Source organism: Dendronephthya gigantea, unplaced genomic scaffold (genome assembly GCF_004324835.1).
Source record: "Dendronephthya gigantea isolate DGI-Jeju-01 unplaced genomic scaffold, DenGig_1.0 000444F, whole genome shotgun sequence".
Classification (NCBI taxonomy): domain Eukaryota; kingdom Metazoa; phylum Cnidaria; class Anthozoa; order Malacalcyonacea; family Nephtheidae; genus Dendronephthya; species Dendronephthya gigantea.
Genome location: NW_021163454.1, coordinates 25,817 through 47,341, shown reverse-complemented (window position 1 = coordinate 47,341; position 21,525 = coordinate 25,817). Strand labels below are relative to the sequence as shown.

The 21,525-nt window shown below is 34.2% G+C and overlaps 1 protein-coding gene, 1 long non-coding RNA gene and 1 pseudogene across 4 annotated transcripts; 1 reads left to right on the top strand and 2 right to left on the bottom strand.

Annotated features, from left to right (window-relative positions):
• Nucleotides 1-4,146: 4,146 nt before the first annotated feature.
• LOC114543364 lies at nt 4,147-4,509 on the bottom strand. Its single transcript, XM_028562379.1, has one exon. It carries the CDS (start codon nt 4,507-4,509, stop codon nt 4,147-4,149), a length of 363 nt encoding a protein of 120 aa, XP_028418180.1.
• Nucleotides 4,510-5,859: 1,350 nt separating this feature from the next.
• On the top strand, nt 5,860-6,347 carry LOC114543363 (annotated as a pseudogene).
• A 1,635-nt stretch (nt 6,348-7,982) lies between these two features.
• LOC114543366 lies at nt 7,983-20,469 on the bottom strand. 3 transcript variants are annotated; one of them, XR_003690008.1, is made up of 5 exons: nt 20,323-20,469; nt 11,947-13,081; nt 11,575-11,632; nt 9,260-9,325; nt 8,199-8,784 (listed from the first exon to the last, which is right to left on the bottom strand). It is a non-coding gene; the product is annotated as an uncharacterized LOC114543366 (long non-coding RNA). The 3 variants fall into 3 exon arrangements; XR_003690006.1 differs by lacking the exon at nt 20,323-20,469 and having other exon boundaries at nt 7,983-8,784; nt 11,947-13,323; XR_003690007.1 differs by lacking the exons at nt 8,199-8,784; nt 20,323-20,469 and adding an exon at nt 7,990-8,055 and having other exon boundaries at nt 11,947-13,323.
• Between the last annotated feature and the right edge of the window lie 1,056 nt (nt 20,470-21,525).

Here is a 21,525-nt window from a genome sequence, read left to right as displayed (position 1 = left end):
GAATACTGTTATAGCTCTCTGTTTTCTAGCCTGCTCGCAAACTGAATTAGGGAGCCGGAAATTAAACGGGGAAAATTCAGTCTGCTGAACTGCGGGCTTTATCGTGTACGGTGACGTAATATGAACTGCATAATAATATGATAATTATTCGGGCGCACCGAATACTAAAATCATGGCTAAGAGCGCACATAGCGTCGAATAATCCCAATTGCAATTGTATTCTGTGCTCTTGAACCATCGAAGAGCCACACGAAAGATATTTGGTATCCGGAAGACGAAATTTAACGCTAGTGAGGCTCTTCGACAGTTTAATTTTGATGTTTTAGACTTTTAGAGACATCACTTTACATTTGTCGACTGAGTGTCTCGATAAACTAAGGAAACGAGCCGCTCTTCTTGCCCAAGCTCAACATAACCTCATTGTTAAAGAACTTAAAGAGGCATACGAAATAGGACAACTCAAAAGGCGACAAGTCTTTGAAGAAGAACCGAGCAGCTAACGGCCATGTATTTCAGCGCCAAATTTGCCCAGCACATCCCAGACATTCACAAAGGCCACGAAATCCGTTGCCACTACACGTGAACTGGTCAGTGCGCTGCCAGAATTGTTGGAAATACCAACTCCAATTTCTCATTCAACCCCAGCTGTTTGCTCAGCATACAACTCCTTTAAATTAAATGTAGAGCACACAGTCCGCAAGGCTGTTCACCCAACGGTGAACATCTATATCGTAACTATGCATCGACGACACCATGTTTTCGTAACAAACAGTGTAGAATTATTATATCTCAAAAAATAATTTATTCAAAATATTTAGCGACTAAACGAATCAAAACGCTTGATCTATCGTTGATATGTTTGAGCCAATATCACGTTCAGTTACTTAAATCCGTGTAAATGTTACGTCACCGTACACGATAAAGCCTGCAGTTCAGCAGACTGAATTTTCCCCGTTTAATTTCCGGCTCCCTAATTCAGTCTGCGAGCAGGCTATCTGTTTTCATAATGCATTTGAAACGGAAGTATAATTGTCTGTCCTGCCGAAATAACATAAAAGTCAATAATCACTTTAAAAACCCATTGAACACGTATAGAGGTAACTAATGATATATTTATCCTGATATCAGTTGAAAACACTAATTAATTGTTGATGTCCTAATTTTTTGCTTATTTAAGCTTTGCTCTTAACGCTCCTGAAGTGAACATCTATCGACATGTGGTTGTGAAACCAGGTACTAAAATTCCAAGCACCATTCAGTAGGTTTAATATCTACGTCTTCTATTCGTACAGATTTAATTTCAATCTTCTTCAAATGCCGGCGAGTGGGTGTTGTCGAGCATAAATATTATGTTTTAGAAATAAATATATCTTTAGAAATTCGAGTACGTAATGCTAATCAGCTCAACGTCTTCAGATACACGACATTGACATAAAGCCACATTAGCACGCCTCTCTGCAGACATCTTGTTGACTTTGATTCTTGTGAGACTCGTCAGCATAATACACGCATAGGCAATGTCATACCCCAGCCATCGCTGACGTATACACGACCGCTTATAATGTATTTCTTACAGAACCAATATCTTGGTTCGCACTGTATTATTTAGTTGCGGTTATAATTGAATAGCCTGGTAATAACCCAAACTTATTGAGACGACTAAACATGACAGGGACATGCACATTCAAATGATTAAGAGACACCATGGAGCTAAGGAGCTGCTATATTATAATTGCTGTATCTTATATAATTTTCCTGCAAGTACGAGACAAAATTTCAAATTAAACCAACTTCTATCTTACATATTGCAGTTGCCGAGTTCGATTGAAGACGGGCAGAAACTATCGTTATCTCAAGATTTTCATATTTTTCAGTCTTACCTTAAATTTAACAGGTTCCCGAATAATAGAGTTTACGATTCACGACGTAGCTAGGGTACATACAGACGCGGCTCGGGTACAGACGCGCGTTAGAAGAGCTTGGTGACAAGCCCGACCAATGCGTCTTGTGTGATTTCGAAGCGCGCGTTCTTTACGATTCTACGACGGAATTTTGTTTAATTTTACGTTGTGATCACAACGCTACGTCAAATTAATATCGAATATTTTTTCGTTCAAAACTTGAAATTAAGTTCTTACCTTTTATTGTTTGATTCATATATTTCTTTAACTACATTTTCTGTGGTATTTATTCGTTACATTTCGTACAAATGAATTTGTTTAGCACATTGTGTTTTTAATATACATTAGTAGCGTCCATATTTTTATCCTATATATACAACTTGAAGATTACTTAAAAGTATATCCGGGATTACAGAAATTAATAAACAACGAATTTCAAGCACAAACTCATCATACCGTTTCTTTCTCGCAAAGTTCATTCACGAAGTTCATTTCCCATTTAAATCCGCTCCTATAAAAACCTGCATAACAAAGATTTTGAAAGACCAAAATTTTCCCGCCTAAATTGATGTTTTACCTGGCGCGTTGTGTTTCGTAACGCAAGGAACAAAATAGGACGAGGCGGCTTGGTCCGCGTTTGTTACCAAGCCTTTCTAAGGCGTCTTCTTCTTAGCCGCGTCGTGACTCGTAAACTGAGCTAAAAATCTCGCGTGGCTATTAGCTGAGCTAAAAATCTCGCGTGGTTATTAGCTTAGCTAAAAATCTCGCGTGTCTATTAGCTGAGCTAAAAATCTCGCGTGTTATTAGCTTAGCTAAAAATCTCGCGTGTCTATTAGCTGAGCTAAAAATCTCGCGTGGCCATTAGCTGAGCTAAAAATCTCGCGTGTCTATTAGCTGAGCTAAAAATCTCGCGTGGTTGTTAGCTGAGCTAAAAATCTCGCGTGGCTATTGGCTGAGCTAAAAATCTCGCGTGGCTATTAGCTGAGTAAAGACCTTGCGTGGCTGTTAGCCATGCTGCATGTTAGCTCAGCAAGTTACTCTTGTGTGCAGACGTGATTTCAGAGCTCCGTGATTTTTTAAAGTGATAGAAAGATTTGTACTCTAAATTGTTCTCAAGTGGCTGTAGAAAGGCTCAATAATGTCAATTCATATAATCGATAAAGAATCTAGCAATTCTGTCGAATATGATTTATTTGCTACGAAGAAGAACAAACTAATTTGGGGAGGAACCCTTACGCAACTAAAGACGTTAATTGCGAGTGAATTTAAAGACGTCAATGCAAAGGATATTGTATGGAAGTCACCTGGCGGCGGTAGTTGGACATGCTTTTTAAACGGTAATTTATTATTAACATGGTACAGTAAAAGTCAAACGATTTCCTTCAAAGGGAAAGCAGCTGACGCCATTAAAAGCCGTATTTCTGAAGTTATAAATGTACCTAAACCTTCCTTGTTTGGGGGTTGTTCGACATTGAGTCGTCTGAGCAAGCGACACCTATTCGTCCCACGAATAATCCTTGTGTGGTGGTTGTTCGTGTGAACTCGCTTTAGATGAACTCAGAGATATCAGGCTACAAATGGAGATTTTACAATCAAGGACTGATGCTCTACAAAGTTTGGAAAGCACACAGAAGTCTGTCTTTCGTTTAATGAATACCAGCAAGAGATATGTCGTTTAAGTCGAGAATTGACTGAAGAAAAAGATAAAAGAATTCAACTTGAATCGGATTTAGCTTCACTCTATGAGAAGCTTTTCTTTTAGAGCGTGAAAATAACCTGAGGACGGGCTTATTGGAAAACAAAGAAAATGTCATGCCTGATCAAACATCTTCGGTATCAACAATGACCTTGAATACACAACAAATTGCACGTTTTTAAATCCAATTCAAATTGAGACACCTGATGACATCCCAGGGGGCAAATACTGGCATACTATCAAAACTATTAGCGCTTTCCCAAATATATCTGATGGCGTGGATGCTCATACTTTACCCTGCTCTACAGGGTGTATAAAAAAAAACGCAACCACTTAATATTCATGAATATCCTCTTTGTTCTACAACACAAAAGACGTTTGGCCCCTGGAATGAGAGAAAGCTTGTAATCATATAATTATTATTCTAGCGGCACAATCGACGGTAAACAAAGTCGGGTGCGTAAACCAACGAGCTGAATTGAAAGTATTTAACGAGTAAAATTTTATTTACAATTTATTTTACAAGGTCGACAGTTAGCATTCAAGTTATCATGGACCATGCCCTTCGACATGTCCACCGTTTCGCTCAACACAAAGCGTTGCTCGACTTTGCATAGCCTGCACAGCGCGTGTAATCATTTCAGGCTGTTCCTTTAATGCATCAAATGTGTCGAGAATTCGCTGTCGTAAAACATTGACATTCTCGGGTGGCGTGGAGAACACTCTGTTCTTCACATAGCCCCAAAGAAAAAAGTCACATGGCGTCAAATCCGGCGAGCGAGGTGGCCACTTAATGTTGTGCCCTAGCGCTATGACGTGGTTCTCTCCAAACACTCGGTTCAGTCGATCTCTGACTTCAATTAGGCGATGAGCTGGCGCCCCATCTTGGGCCCACCAAAGTCCCCGAAACATATCTTCCCATTGCTGATTTCCAAAATGCACGACCAATTGCGGGTAAACGAATTCGTTAAACATTCGTTGGTATGATATGCCGTCCACATTCCGATCAAAGAAGTAAGGCCCAAAATCAAGCCATTGCCAACCAATGCTGCCCAAACAGTGAGTTTGGCGCGGCTAACATTTCTATCAAAGTTGAAATCGGGTGGGTTTCCTTTTGGTGAGTATTGCCGCACATTTTGGGTGTTGACCTCTCCATTCATTGAGAATGTCGCCTCGTCTCCAATGATAATGCTTCGTAGAAACCATCGCGTCGACAGCGCTGGAGAAACCATTCTGCGAACCGCACTCGCCGCGGGAAGTCCCTTTCCAACAACTCATGTCGCACATGCATGCGATAAGGGTGCCATCTAAGATCTAGCCTTGTTATTCGGTTAAATCCAGCCGATGATATGGCAACAGGATTCCGGCGGAGCACTCACATGAGGATTCTCCTCAAGAAGGTTCTAACAGCCGCGATGTTTTGAGCAGATCGCGCTGTTCTCCTGCGCCCAGAATTTCCCTCATTAAGGTTATGGCTCGTTCCTGCTCGAGAGTATTTTCTAACGTTTCTCAAGATTGTCGCTTTATGCGGTGGGTTCCGATCTGGAAACCTTGCCAGAAAAGCGTTTTGCACTTCGGTCGTGTTTTGAGTTTGGGTGTAATGCACGACAATAAAAACTCGTTGTTCGGTTGTTAGCTGCACCATTATTAGTTTAGCTGATTTGACTATTAGCAGTTGAACTGTACGACTAGAAGCCATTTTAAAATCCCAGGGGCATAAAATCTTTTGAGCTTATGAACAATATGAATTTTAGATATTAAGTGGTTGCGTTTTTTTTTATACACCCTGTAATGTAGGAAGTTCAATCAAACCACAATGTGAAATCAGTGCGGAACATGAATGCTATTGTAATGCCTCTAAGACCCCGTTTACACTAGAACGAAAGTTTCCGGATTTGTAAAATTTTCCGGATTCATTGTTACACACATGTATCGGATTCGTCAGTGTTTACACTACACTTTAGTTGTCTCTGTATGCGGATTTGTCCGTTTACACTCACATTACTTGTTCTTGGAGAATTGGTCGTCACGTTTTTCTAACAACCAAAATGACATTACAGAAAGTCATTCCTCTAAATAATTATATGCTAAAATATAATAAACTTTTAATTCCAACAATCACTTGAAAAATAAGAATAATTATGTCTATAACCAAATTATTCGACCGAAAAATCATTTTGGAAATATGACGTAATGTCAGTTTGGTGGATAGAAAATTATTCGAACACGCGATCGACTCATGGACAGGCCAAGCATCAAAATATGCCTCCGAAAAAGAAAGTTAGAACTCAATCTGTCGGCGATAAAAACGAACAGCAAAACAATTTGATTTGGTCTGATGATGAAGTTGAGATTCTTCTCGGTGTTGTGCAAGCATATGCTTCGGGAAAAGAATTCGGAGGCGTTGAATGGGAGAGTGTTAAGAGCAAGTACGAAGACATCAGATTAGCATTCGTTAGCTTCTATGATCAGAAAGAGCTTAAAGAACATGCTACCAATATTTACACGAGAAAGAATTGCTAGCAAAGTCAAGGACTTGAAAAGAAATATAAAAAGCTGTAGACTCGGGAAGGCGAAGCGGTGGTGGCCGAACAGTGGCAACTTTCTACGACATTTGCAACAGTATTTGGAGTGGAAGCCCAGCCACAACAAGTCTGGAACATGGAGTTGACAGCACTGAAGGTTTTAAAGCTGAACCTAGTTGTGGTGGTGAGAAAGGTGCTGATGGGCAGATCTCTTTACAGATTTGAAGTCACCTGTGGACAAACAAGTTGCAGAACAACAGTTGATGGGTGGGCAAGAACATTTCTCTTCACGAAACTTCTAAAAATTTATTTGATGCAAATGATGAAATTCAAGTTGAAGAGGCAAATGTTAATAGTTCTGGCAGGAAAAGTTTCATTTAACACATTAAAGCAAACGTAACTCAAAGTTGTCTAAAACAAAATCTAATGAAAACCAGCAGCTAGCAGTAATGAAAGAGGACTTAGCATTGAAAAAACTATGATGACAGAAATGAAGAAAATGGATGAAGAGCATAATAAAACTTTGAACAAGTTTGCCAACACCATGGAGAATCTTAGTCAAGCGTTGACTGCCCTTGTTAGTAGGCAAGTCATAAATTCATTGCAGAACCAGCTATTGCAACACCAGCCATTGCAGCATCAGCCTTTGCAACACCAGTCCTTGCAACACCAGTATATACACAACATTGGAAAGCCGGCATAGGTATGCAACCACAGGAAAGGCATGCAAGTGAAAGCACTGTTATGCAACCACATGGAAGCAGAGCAAGTGAAAGTACATCACAACAATCTAATGTTTTGGTGCTACTAATTCTGTATATAGCATTGCGAGGATGAGGAAGACTATACTTTTACATAATTTCTTGGCTAAAACAAATTCAGTGAGCAAGGGATTTATGTTAAAAATGTTAAGGAATAGTTTTATTCACATTTGTTATATTTATTTGGGTAAAAACAAATGTTAGTCATAACAGTTTCACATTTTATGTAAGGATACATAATTTCTTTACATAATTTCTTAGCTAAAACAAATTTAGTGAGCAAGGGATTTTATGTTAAAAATGTTAAGGAATAGTTTTATTCACATTTTGTTATATTTATTTTGGGTTAAAACAAATGTTAGTCATAACAGTTTCACATTTTATGTAAGGATACATAATTCTTTACATAATTTCTTAGCTAAAACAAATTTAGTGAGCAAGGGATTTTATGTTAAAAATGTTAAGGAATAGTTTTATTCACATTTTTTTATATTATTTTGGGTTAAAAACAAATGTTAGTCATAACATTTATGTTTAAAGAAATTGAAAGTGTAATAATTAAAGTTATTCATATTAACATTTGCTGCTTGGCATGATGATGAATTCAACATTTAACAAACTATGCCACCATAGGAAAACATATGCATGGCACCTTTAACCACAACAAAAATTCTCTGATATGTATTCTTTTTGTGCCTGGTTGTGAACATTTTACCAGTTTGAATGTTAAACAAATCATTTCAACCAAAGGGATTCTTTGTTAATGCTCAAATGCTAAGGATGAAAAACTGATTTCACAATAAAAATGTGAATTAATTAAGGTTTAACTTTGTCATGATATTTATTAAGCCACAAAGCTATACCTGAGCATTGGATATAGGGGCATTGAGAATATAAACAACATTGAAAGAGGCAATTAAGATAAAATTTAGGAATACTTTTAATGATATGATGGGGGGGGGGGGGCAGTAATCCAGTAAAAAACTTGGAAAGACAGCTAATGCAACTAATCAGCACACTTAGTATTCATTAATTGTGATATAATGGATGATGAAAAACAGTAAGATTTAGGACTTGCATTGTCCTGCAACACACACACACACACACACACACATTAATACCTGTTTGCCAGTCATCCTGTGGACTAGAAAATTTTATGCCCCTCTGGGGACCTGTGTCAAAAAACATGAAATCATCATAACGGGGACGCGCCGTGTGTAAACAATGTGGGGACAGTAGTTTTCTAGTGTATTCACTGTGTGGACTTTTAAAGATTCGATGTAAACAATGTGGGGACTGAGCAGTGAGGTAGACCTTCATGGAGATATATTTTTATTGACAATAAAAACTTTAATTCTTAACATGCAGTGTCTTTTTACTGTCTATCACACATGCATTTTGTCGAGTAAACATGGTTCGTTTTAATATAGCTAAACTACCTAAATATTCCTTAATAACTCTTGATAACTTTCTCTTTTTTAAACTTAAATTTTTATAGCAAAACCTAACTTCACTCCTCTATGGCACCTAAATTGCATCTTTCCGTATTACTTTGCACCTAAAACGTTGAAGCAAGGGGCATGAACTGGTCTAAGCGGGTTTTTAAAAAGAGAAATAGAATAGGGGCATTTATTTAACCTAATCGGGTGCATTCCTTTGGTTGCGTGTGCATATTGTATTGCTGGCCATTTATAGAAGGCACAGCAATATTTCATGTTAAATTGTAATGGCGCGACCTTCAACAAAATTGGTGACTATAGATAATAAAGGCGGAAAATGATGCAGAGCTCTCAGAAGCCGTTTTTCTTCAAAAATCAACCAATGAGAAGGCAGTTCCTCGTCAAGACTGCATACCCTTTTCTTTATTCCATATAACTCAGCACTGGAATAATTCTAAAATTCTGTGAAAAAAGGGTTCGTTTTTCTACCAATTGTAAATTTGAATTTTAATTTCAAGTCTGAGGTATGTTATGAGAACTTGCATGCCCTTGTTAAGAGTGAATTATAAATATGATATTGAGCATATCGCGATTTCTATTCAGGAAAACTACTTTGATAATGACTCGATCAATGATGAAGAAAATAACACGCGCAGGAAATCTTTACATATTTTGCTTCAATACGCAGAGCTCGGAAGCTTTCGTCCATTGGATAATGCTTTTCTATGCTTTCTAAAGAACGAAGCTATGCTATTGGTTGAAACAGAAATGTATTGTAAAGTTTAGCCCATGAAAATCGTTCTTGCGAGGAGCTGCGACCCTACCCTATATTTGCTGAATCGCATCTGATATTTGTATGTGCTGGTCATTTTTCAATAAATCCGACGGGAAAGTGGCCTGCTTGAAGACAGAAAGTTTATTTATGAACATCACTTACCCATATTCCAATGACAAATGTATTCATTAGAGAATCGCAATTCGGATTTCGTCTTCCATAAATATTCTAAAAAGTAAATTGAAATACATTTAAAACAGGGATTCAAGGTTGGTACAAATTAATAATTGATACATACCGCAATAAATGGGGATTGCATGGATGGCATAGCTCGACTTTGTAATTATTTGATTTCTTAAACCTTACTGCTATTAAGTGGGAATGTGCTTTTGATGAAAAGTATCAAACGTAAATACAAACTAAAAGTACGAAAAATCCCCTGGAAGACCAAGAATGATGTACACATTCGAGGAGCAGAGAAAAGCGTTGTAAAAATGGGACGAAAACTTATGCATATATACCTCCTCAGGAAGACCCCAGAATCTCTCCCAGAATATTGTACACATTTTTGCACTCCTCCGGAAGACCCCAGAATGTTGTACACATTTTTGCACTCCTCAGAAGACCGCAGAATGTTGTACACATTTTTGCACTACTCAGGAAGACCCCAGAATGTTGTAAAAAATTTTGCACTCATCAGGAAGACCCCAGAATGTTGTACACATTAATTTTTGCACTCCTCAGGAAGACCCCAGAATGTTGTACACATTAATTTTTGCACTCTTCAGGAAGACCCCAGAATGTTGTACACATTAATTTCTGCACTCCTCAGGAAGACCCCAGAATGTTGTACACATTAATTTTTGCACTCCTCAGAACCCCAGAATGTTGTACACATTAATTTGCACTCCTCAGGAAGACCCCAGAATGTTGTACACATTAATTTTTGCACTCCTCAGGAAGACCCCAGAATGTTGTACACATTAATTTTGCACTCCTCAGGAAGACCCCAGAATGTTGTACACATTAATTTTTGCACTCCTCAGGAAGACCCCAGAATGTTGTACACATTAATTTTGCACTCCTCAGGAAGACCCCAGAATGTTGTACACATTAATTTTTGTATTCTCAGCCCCAGAATGTTGTACACATTAATTTTTGCACTCCTCAGGAAGACCCCAGAATGTTGTACACATTAATTTTGTATTCCTCAGGAAGACCCCAGAATGTTGCACAAATTTTTGCGCTCCTCAGGAAGACCCAGAATGTTGTACACATTAATTTTTGCGCTCATCAGGAAGACCCCAGAATGTTGTACACATTAATTTTTGCACTCCTCAGGAAGACCCCTGAATGTTGTACACATTAATTTTTGCGCTCATCTGGAAGACCCAGAATGTTGTACACATTAATTTTTGCACTCCTCAGGAAGACCCCTGAATGTTGTACACATTAATTTTTGCGCTCATCTGGAAGACCCCAGAATGTTGTACACATTAATTTTTGCACTCCTCAGGAAGACCCCAGAATGTTGTACACATTAATTTTTGCATCTCAGGAAGACCCCAGAATGTTGTACACATTAATTTTTGCACTCCTCAGGAAGACCCAGAATGTTGTACACATTAATTTTTGCACTCCTCAGGAAGACCCCAGAATGTTGTACACATTAATTTTTGCACTCCTCAGGAAGACCCCAGAATGTTGTACACATTAATTTTTGCACTCCTCAGGAAGACCAGAATGTTGTACACATTAATTTTTGCACTCCTCAGGGAAGACTCCAGAATGTTGTACACATTTTTTTGCACATTCATACATCAAGGGACTTCATTCAAATCTCAACAATGATTTCTAAATATTTTCTCTAACATCAATGAAGTAACACGTGTCCTATCTAAGATTCAAAATCAAACTAGTAATGAGGAAAAATGTTTTACAATTTTATACAAGCATACACTTTACTTGCATAATGCACTATTAAAACGTGTGTTGTGGGACATTTCTTCTTCCATAAATATACTAATTATTTTTTGGTGTTAACTAAGCATATCCTAAGACGCGCATATACATTTTATCCGCCGAGCGCGAGGTTGTACACCGATTTTGTAATTTCAATAAGGCAAAAATTCCTTATCAAATCCCATCAATAAGGCATAACATATATAGTCTAGCCAAGTTGCATTCACAGCGGGAAGGATGAGGAATACCGGTCCGCTGTGAATCAGGAATATACAAGATGATTTAAAAAGTGATAAAATCAAGATTAGTTACATAAAGCCTGTTTTCCACTGCACCGTATATCGTAGCGCCGTAGCGGTATTCCTTTGTATTCTTATTCCTCCAAAGCCCTTGGCTCTAGCCGAGAGCCCAGGAAAAATAATATACGCACTACTCTGCGATATATATACAGTTGAATAAGAAAACAGCTCTAATGCATCAGATTCCAGCTGTCTATTTATGACGAATATATTTACCACTTCATTAATAGACTTCTTTGTCCGGAAAAAGCAAGTCGATCCTTCTACGCAGAATCTGCAAATATAAATAAAATATATATAACAAAAAACACTTTAAGGTTTTGATAATACACGATAACGGATCGTTATTGTAGCGGGAAGTAGTTTTGTAAGTATGGAGAGGCTGGAAGGATTCTTTGCATTGTCAGCCACTCAAGGCTGGTTTTTATAAAACAAATACATGGTTCCGCGTCGTAATTCAAATGACGTATTTATTGTAGTTCTGTTTCCATATGTCGGATTTCGCATAACAATTAACGAATTACAACGAATTAAGACATGTGAATTACGATGAATTATGTTGTATGAAAACAAGCTTTCATAGCGTACCCGTGGGGAGAATCTTGTCTTTGACCCGTTGTATTTCTCGTATTTAACGTAGCTTAATGAACTGTCATATGAAGGAGTCTCAATGTTATCTCCACACCCGTCATCAGTTCGCATCAGGCGACCAAGATTTCGTGAAGCCTCTATGGAAGTTTTGGATTTCTCTGTCAGGAGATAATATCTCTTTGCCGTCGCTTCGTTGTGAGCCATAAGGCTAGCCAATTTCGCACTCATCTCTGGCTTATCGACATTAACTTTCGTCACTGCTGCTTTCCGAAACGATGTCGATGTTACTTTAACATCCACTCCAGCTTTTTTAAAGACAGATTGTACTGCCTTAGTGATGTGCACAGAATTCATAGGGTTTCCGTTCCAGGATATGAATACTGGGCCATTCATTCGGGTGGTAACATGGGCTCGCATTATGCCAACGAATATTGACAGCCACGCCTTCAGTTTTTCACTCAATACAACACGAGCTGGTCCATGAACATGTGCAGTTTTGTGCTTCTTCACTGTTATGAGGTAATAGTCATCTTGCTTTCGGATGTTTGTAAATTCCTCCATCGTCATTATGTGCTAGGACACCTGGTCGATTGGCATTGTCTATAAAGATTTGAGTGAACAGGAAATCCCTAACCAAGGTAAAACTGGATAGAGTGACAGGCGTGGACTCAGCTGAATCGGAGTATTGGCCAATGATCTTAGCCGCCTATCGAGCTGCTGCGCTTTTCTCCAACTTCCTGATGTTTGATGGTGTCAAACGATTCAGCATATCTTCTTCAAGCTTTTGCCATTTCCTTGTGCTTGATTCTCTCCTGTATGATGCAGACCACATCTTTACTTTTTCTCGCGCTGAGCTTACGTCTACCCAACCGAATTAAATTGTATCTCGTTTGTCGGACAGGACAAATGAATACTCATCAAATACGACTTGATTGTGCCAGCTTCATACTTTTTCTGTTTCACATGCATGCACACTTAAAAATGCTTGACGTATTAACTTCAGGTCAAACCGGGACTGAATGTTCTCTAAATCATTAATGGCTTTTAGCATGATATAAAGCTGAAAACCATGTTGCAAAACCGTTTTTTCATCCTTTTTGCTGCCATCAGGTGACGCCATCCACTCTTGGAACTCCATAATTATAGGTGGTAATAGAATCATGTAAGAAAACAGTAAATATTATAGTATCATGTAAGCAAACAGTCAATATTATAGAATCATGTAAGCAAACAGTCAATATTATAGAATCATGTAAGCAAACAGTCAATATTAGAGAATCAGGTAATCAAACAGGCAATATTATAGAATCATGTAAACAAACAGTCAATATTATAGAATCATGTAAGAAAACAGTCAATATTATAGAATCATGTAACACAAAAGTACAGTCAATATTATAGAATCATGTAAGAAAACAGTCAATATTATAGAATCATGTAACACAAACAGTCAATATTATAGAATCATGTAAGCAAACAGTCAATATTACAGAATCATGTAAGCAAACAGTCAATATTATAGAATCATGTAAGCAAACAGTCAATATTATAGAATCATGTAAGCAAACAGCCAATATTATAGAATCATGTAAGCAAACAGTCAATATTATAGAATCATGTACGCAAACAGTCAATAATATAGAATCATGTAAGCAAACAGTCAATATTATAGAATCATGTAAACAACAGTCAATATTATAGAATCATGTAAGCAAACAGTCAATATTATAGAATCATGCAAGCAAACAGTCAATATTATTCAATCATGTAAGCAAACAAGTCAATATTATAGAATCATGTAAGCAAACAGTCAATATTATAGAATATTGTAAGCAAATGGTCAATATTATAGAATCATGTAAGCAAACAGTCAATATTATAGAATCATGTAAGCAAACAGTCAATATTATAGAATCATGTACGCAAACAGTCAATATTATAGAATCATGTAAGCAAACAGTCAATATTATAGAATCATGTAAACAAACAGTCAATATTATAGAATCATGTAAGCAAACAGTCAATATTATAGAATCATGTAAGCAAACAGTCAATATTATAGAATCATGTAAGCAAACAGTCAATATTATAGAATCATGTAAGCAAACAGTCAATATTATAGAATCATGTAAGCAAACAGTCAATATTATAGAATCATGTAAGCAAAAAGTCAATATTATAGAATCATGTAAGCAAACAGTCAATATTATAGAATCATGTAAGCACACAGTCAATATTATAGAATCATGTAAGCAAACAGTCAATATTATAGAATCATGTAAGCAAACAGAACAGTCAATATTATAGAATCATGTAAGCAAACAGTCAATATTATAGAATCATGTAAACAAACAGTCAATATTATAGAATCATGTAAGCAAACAGTCAATATTATAGAATCATGTAAGCAAACAGTCAATATTATTCAATCATGTAAGCAAACAAGTCAATATTATAGAATCATGTAAGCAAACAGTCAATATTATAGAATCATGTAAGCAAACAGTCAATATTATTCAATCATGTAAGCAAACAAGTCAATATTATAGAATCATGTAAGCAAACAGTCAATATTATAGAATATTGTAAGCAATTGGTCAATATTATAGAATCATGTAAGCAAACAGTCAATATTATAGAATCATGTAAGCAAACAGTCAATATTATAGAATCATGTACGCAAACAGTCAATATTATAGAATCATGTAAGCAAACAGTCAATATTATAGAATCATGTAAGCAAACAGTCAATATTATAGAATCATGTAAGCAAAAAGTCAATATTATAGAATCATGTAAGCAAACAGTCTATATTATAGAATCATGTAAGCAAACAGTCAATATTATCGAATCATGTAAACAAACAGTCAATATTATAGAATCATGTAAGCAAACAGTCTATATTATAGAATCAGGTAAGCAAACAGTCAATATTATAGAATCATGTAAGCAAACAGTCAATATTTTAGAATCATGTAAGCAAACAGTCAATATTATACAATCATGTAAGCAAACAGTCAATATTATCGAATCATGTAAGCAAACATTCTATATTATAGAATTATGTAAGCAAACAGTCAATATTATACAATCATGTAAGCAAGCAGTCAATATTATAGAATCATCTAAGCAAACAGTCAATATTATAGAATCATGTAAGCAAACAGTCAATATTATAGAATCATGTAAGCAAACAGTCAATATTATAGAATCATGTAAGCAAACAGTCAATATTATAGAATCATGTAAGCAAACAGTCATTATTATAGAATCATGTAAGCAAACAGTCAATATTATAGAATCATGTAAGCAAACAGTCAATATTATAGACTCATGTAAGCAAACAGTCAATATTATAGAATCATGTAAGCAAACAGTCAATATTATAGAATCATGTAAGCAAACAGTCAATATTATAGAATCATGTAAGCAAACAGTCAATATTAAAGAATCTTGTAAGCAAACAGTCAATATTATAGAATCATGTAAGCAAACAAATCAATATTATAGAATCATGTAAGCAAAAAGTCAATATTATAGAATCATGTAAGCAAACAGTCAATATTATAGAATCATGTAAGCAAAAAGTCAATATTATAGAATCATGTAAGCAAACAGTCTATATTATAGAATCATGTAAGCAAACAGTCAATATTATCGAATCATGTAAACAAACAGTCAATATTATAGAATCATGTAAGCAAACAGTCTATATTATAGAATCAGGTAAGCAAACAGTCAATATTATAGAATCATGTAAGCAAACAGTCAATATTTTAGAATCATGTAAGCAAACAGTCAATATTATACAATCATGTAAGCAAACAGTCAATATTATCGAATCATGTAAGCAAACATTCTATATTATAGAATTATGTAAGCAAACAGTCAATATTATACAATCATGTAAGCAAGCAGTCAATATTATAGAATCATCTAAGCAAACAGTCAATATTATAGAATCATGTAAGCAAACAGTCAATATTATAGAATCATGTACGCAAACAGTCAATATTATAGAATCATGTAAGCAAACAGTCAATATTATAGAATCATGTAAGCAAACAGTCATTATTATAGAATCATGTAAGCAAACAGTCAATATTATAGAATCATGTAAGCAAACAGTCAATATTATAGACTCACGTAAGCAAACAGTCAATATTATAGAATCATGTAAGCAAACAGTCAATATTATAGAATCATGTAAGCAAAAAGTCAATATTATAGAATCATGTAAGCAAACAGTCAATATTAAAGAATCTTGTAAGCAAACAGTCAATATTATAGAATCATGTAAGCAAACAAATCAATATTATAGAATCATGTAAGCAAAAAGTCAATATTATAGAATCATGTAAGCAAACAAATCAATATTATAGAATCATGTAAGCAAGCAGTCAATATTATTGAATCATGTAAGCAAACAGTCAATATTATAGAATCATGTAAGCAAACAGTCAATATTAAAGAATCATGTAAGCAAACAGTCAATATTATAGAATCATGTAAGCAAACAAATCAATATTATAGAATCATGTAAGCAAACAAATCAATTTTATAGAATCATGTAAGCAAACAAGTCAATTTATAGAATCATGTAAGCAAACAGTCAATATTATAGAATCATGTAAGCAAACAGTCAATATTATAGAATCATGTAAGCAAACAGTCAATATTATAGAATCATGTACGCAAACAGTCAATATTATAGAATCATGTAAGCAAACAGTCAATATTATAGAATCATGTAAACAAACAGTCAATATTATAGAATCATGTAAGCAAACAGTCAATATTATAGAATCATGCAAGCAAACAGTCAATATTATTCAATCATGTAAGCAAACAAGTCAATATTATAGAATCATATAAGCAAGCAGTCAATATTATAGAATATTGTAAGCAAATGGTCAATATTATAGAATCATGTAAGCAAACAGTCAATATTATAGAATCATGTAAGCAAACAGTCAATATTATAGAATCATGTAAACAAACAGTCAATATTATAGAATCATGTAAGCAAACAGTCAATATTATAGAATATTGTAAGCAAATGGTCAATATTATAGAATCATGTACGCAAACAGTCAATATTATAGAATCATGTAAGCAAACAGTCAATATTATAGAATCATGTAAACAAACAGTCAATATTATAGAATCATGTAAGCAAACAGTCAATATTATAGAATCATGTAAGCAAACAGTCAATATTATAGAATCATGTAAGCAAAAAGTCAATATTATAGAATCATGTAAGCAAACAGTCAATATTATAGAATCATGTAAGCAAACAGTCTATATTATAGAATTATGTAAGCAAACAGTCAATATTATAGAATCATGTAAGCAAACAGTCAATATTATAGAATCATGTAAGCAAACAAATCAATATTATAGAATCATGTAAGCAAACAGTCAATATTATAGAATCATGTAAGCAAACAGTCAATATTATAGAATCATGTAAGCAAACAGTCAATATTATAGAATCATGTACGCAAACAGTCAATATTATAGAATCATGTAAGCAAACAGTCAATATTATAGAATCATGTAAACAAACAGTCAATATTATAGAATCATGTAAGCAAACAGTCAATATTATAGAATCATGTAAGCACACAGTCAATATTATAGAATCATGTAAACAAACAGTCAATATTATAGAATCATGTAAGCAACAGTCAATATTATAGAATCATGTAAGCAAACAGTCAATATTATAGAATCATGTAAGCAAACAGTCAATATTATAGAATCATGTAAGCAAACAGTCAATATTATAGAATCATGTAAGCAAACAGTCAATATTATAGAATCATGTAAACAAACAGTCAATATTATAGAATCATGTAAGCAAACAGTCAATATTATAGAATCATGTAAGCAAACAGTCAATATTATTCAATCATGTAAGCAAACAGTCAATATTATAGAATCATGTAAGCAAACAGTCAATATTATAGAATATGTAAGCAAATAGGGTCAATATTATAGAATCATGTAAGCAAACAGTCAATATTACAGAATCATGTACGCAAACAGTCAATATTATAGAATCATGTAAGCAAACAGTCAATATTATAGAATCATGTAAGCAAACAGTCAATATTATAGAATCATGTAAGTAAACAGTCAATATTATAGAATCATGTAAGCAAACAGTCTATATTATAGAATCATGTAAGCAAACAGTCAATATTATCGAATCATGTAAACAAACAGTTAATATTATAGAATCATGTAAGCAAACAGTCTATATTATAGAATCAGGTAAGCAAACAGTCAATATTATAGAATCATGTAAGCAAACAGTCAATATTACACAATCATGTAAGCAAACAGTCAATATTATCGAATCATGTAAGCAAACAGTCTATATTATAGAATGATGTAAGCAAACAGTCAATATTATACAATCATGTAAGCAAGCAGTCAATATTATAGAATCATCTAAGCAAACAGTCAATATTATAGAATCATGTAAGCAAACAGTCAATATTATAGAATCATGTAAGCAAACAGTCAATATTATAGAATCATGTAAGCAAACAGTCAATATTATAGAATCATGTAAGCAAACAGTCAATATTATTCAATCATGTAAGCAAACAAGTCAATATTATAGAATCATGTAAGCAAACAGTCAATGTTATAGAATATGTAAGCAAATGTCAATATTATAGAATCATGTAAGCAAACAGTCAATATTATAGAATCATGTAAGCAAACAGTCAATATTATAGAACATGTAAGCAAAACAAGTCATATTATAGAACCATGTAGCAAACGTCAATGTTATAGAATATTGTAAGCAAATGGTCAATATTATAGAATCATGTAAGCAAACAGTCAATATTATAGAATCATGTACGCAAACAGTCAATATTATAGAATCATGTAAGCAAACAGTCAATATTATAGAATCATGTAAGCAAACAGTCAATATTATAGAATCATGTAAGGAAACAAATCAATATTATAGAATCATGTAAGCAAACAGTCAATATTATTGAATCATGTAAGCAAACAGTCAATATTATAGAATCATGTAAACAAACAGTCAATATTATAGAATCATGTAAGCAAACAGTCAATATTATAGAATCATGTAAGCAAACAGTCAATATTATTCAATCATGTAAGCAAACAAGTCAATATTATAGAATCATGTAAGCAAACAGTCAATGTTATAGAATATTGTAAGCAAATGGTCAATATTATAGAATCATGTAAGCAAACAGTCAATATTATAGAATCATGTACGCAAACAGTCAATATTATAGAATCATGTAAGCAAACAGTCAATATTATAGAATCATGTCAGCAAACAGTCAATATTATAGAATCATGTAAGCAAACAAATCAATATTATAGAACCATGTAAGCAAAAAGTCAATATTATAGAATCAGGTAAGCAAACAGTCAATATTATAGAATCATGTAAGCAAACAGTCAATATTATAGAATATTGTAAGCAAACGGTCAATATTATAGAATCATGTAAGCAAACAAATCAATATTATAGAATCATGTAAGCAAACAGTCAATATTATTGAATGATGTAAGCAAACAGTCAATATTATAGAATCATGTAAGGAAACAGTAAATATTAAAGAATCATGTAAGCAAACAGTCAATATTATAGAATCATGTAAGCAAACAGTCAATATTATAGAATCATGTAAGCAAACAAATCAATATTATAGAATCATGTAAGCAAACAAGTCAATATTATAGAATCATGTAAGCAAACAAATCAATATTATAGAACCAACAAGCAAAAAGTCAATATTATAGAATTATGTAAGCAAACAGTCAATATTATAGAATATTGTAAGCAAACGGTCAATATTATTGAATCATGTGATGTAAGCAAACAGTCAATATTATAGAATCATGTAAGCAAACAAATAAATATTATAGGATCATGTAAGCAAACAGTCAATATTATAGAATATTGTAAGCAAACAGTCAATATTATAGAATCATGTGTAGATATTATAGAACAAGCTGGGATATTTTGAATTTTTAGTGCCATTGTGACTTGATAATTGATACCATAAAACCATAAGAAATCACAGAAGTGTGAAATTCACTGATGCACATTTGAAATTAATGTAAAGCAGTCATGCACAATGATTTTAATGTGTAGATCACAGATATATAAAATAAAACTAAAACGTAGTGTAATCGGATGCTAAACTCAGTGTAATTCCTATTCACTTGAATTTAGAAACGATCTACAATATTTCCTGTTATATTTAAGTGTTAGGTTTGACTGGCGTCTGGCGACGCCATGCTCGGCTATGATAAACAAATAATTAAAATACTACGGGTACGATGTAGTCAAAATCGTCTTACCTTAGCTGCACACTTTTAGATACAACTAGGATCTTCCTCTGTACACGCCAAATCACAAAGATACGAAAAAAACTGAAGAAAACCACCGAAAGATACACAGTCCAAGCAACAATACTGATTAGCAAATATCGCGAGCAAACCACGCGTAAAGGGGGTCTGGAACTGGGAACGAAGAAACCATTTCTGCCTTTGCCATTTCTGCCTTCTGTCTTTGTAATTTTAATTACTAATTTTTTTTTAGAAAAGTATTGGGGATAAAGTCTATCGAATTTTGAAAACAAAACAAAGCATATCCCCTGAGCTGTCATTAAGTAGATCAGTGAAAAGGCGGATTTCTAGTTAAAAACCAGTTCGAATCGTTTTCCGAGTTTTTAAGATATTAAAAAATAAAATAAATGAGCTTGCATTCATTGTTTCGCCCAAGAGCTTTGTTCTGATATGCAAGGTTTATAAAGGATTGCCAAAATTTCAGAAATTCTGTCGAAAAAAAATGATTTAAGAAAGAAATGGATGAATCACTCGGGTAGGCTTAAGGCAATTTTTACTGGTTTGTTAAATGCAGATTTATGAAAAACTTTGATTTTCTTGCAATAGGGATCTTTTGTAACCTTGCAGTTGGCCAAAAACAATTAAAAAATCATAGGAAGGAAATATCTGATCAGGCCCAAATTTTAATGCCTTTTATAAATAACCAACTCTGACATTCAGTCCAAATTTCGTCAAATTTTGATGAAATTTAGTAGTAGAACCACATTTCGTATATCAATTTTCAATTTCATAAAAATGGGATGTCAGCCTGGGAAAGGTTCATAATATTCCCACTTGAAAATTTGAATAAAACAGAAAAACGATAATAAAGGGTAGTGCTTATGAAGATAATCAACTAAAATGTCTTATTTAGTGTATTTATTACAATTCCATGCAAACAAATCGATATTTTATTCATTTAAGACGTAAGCACTGCACAAGGATCTTTTGTAACCTCCATTGTGTTCTTAAGGGCACAGAAACTTTTCCATATGAAACTGCCCAATTTTTTCTATGAAGCACAAAATGACATGAAATTTCAATTTTTTAAAAAAAACGAAACTTTTCTGCAAAATTATCGACCAGTAATATCGTTAGAGAGAAAAGGTTACTAAAGCACCCTATTTTTCACCTAGAGAGAGAGAGAGCTCACTGGTGGCCCCATTGTCCCAATGC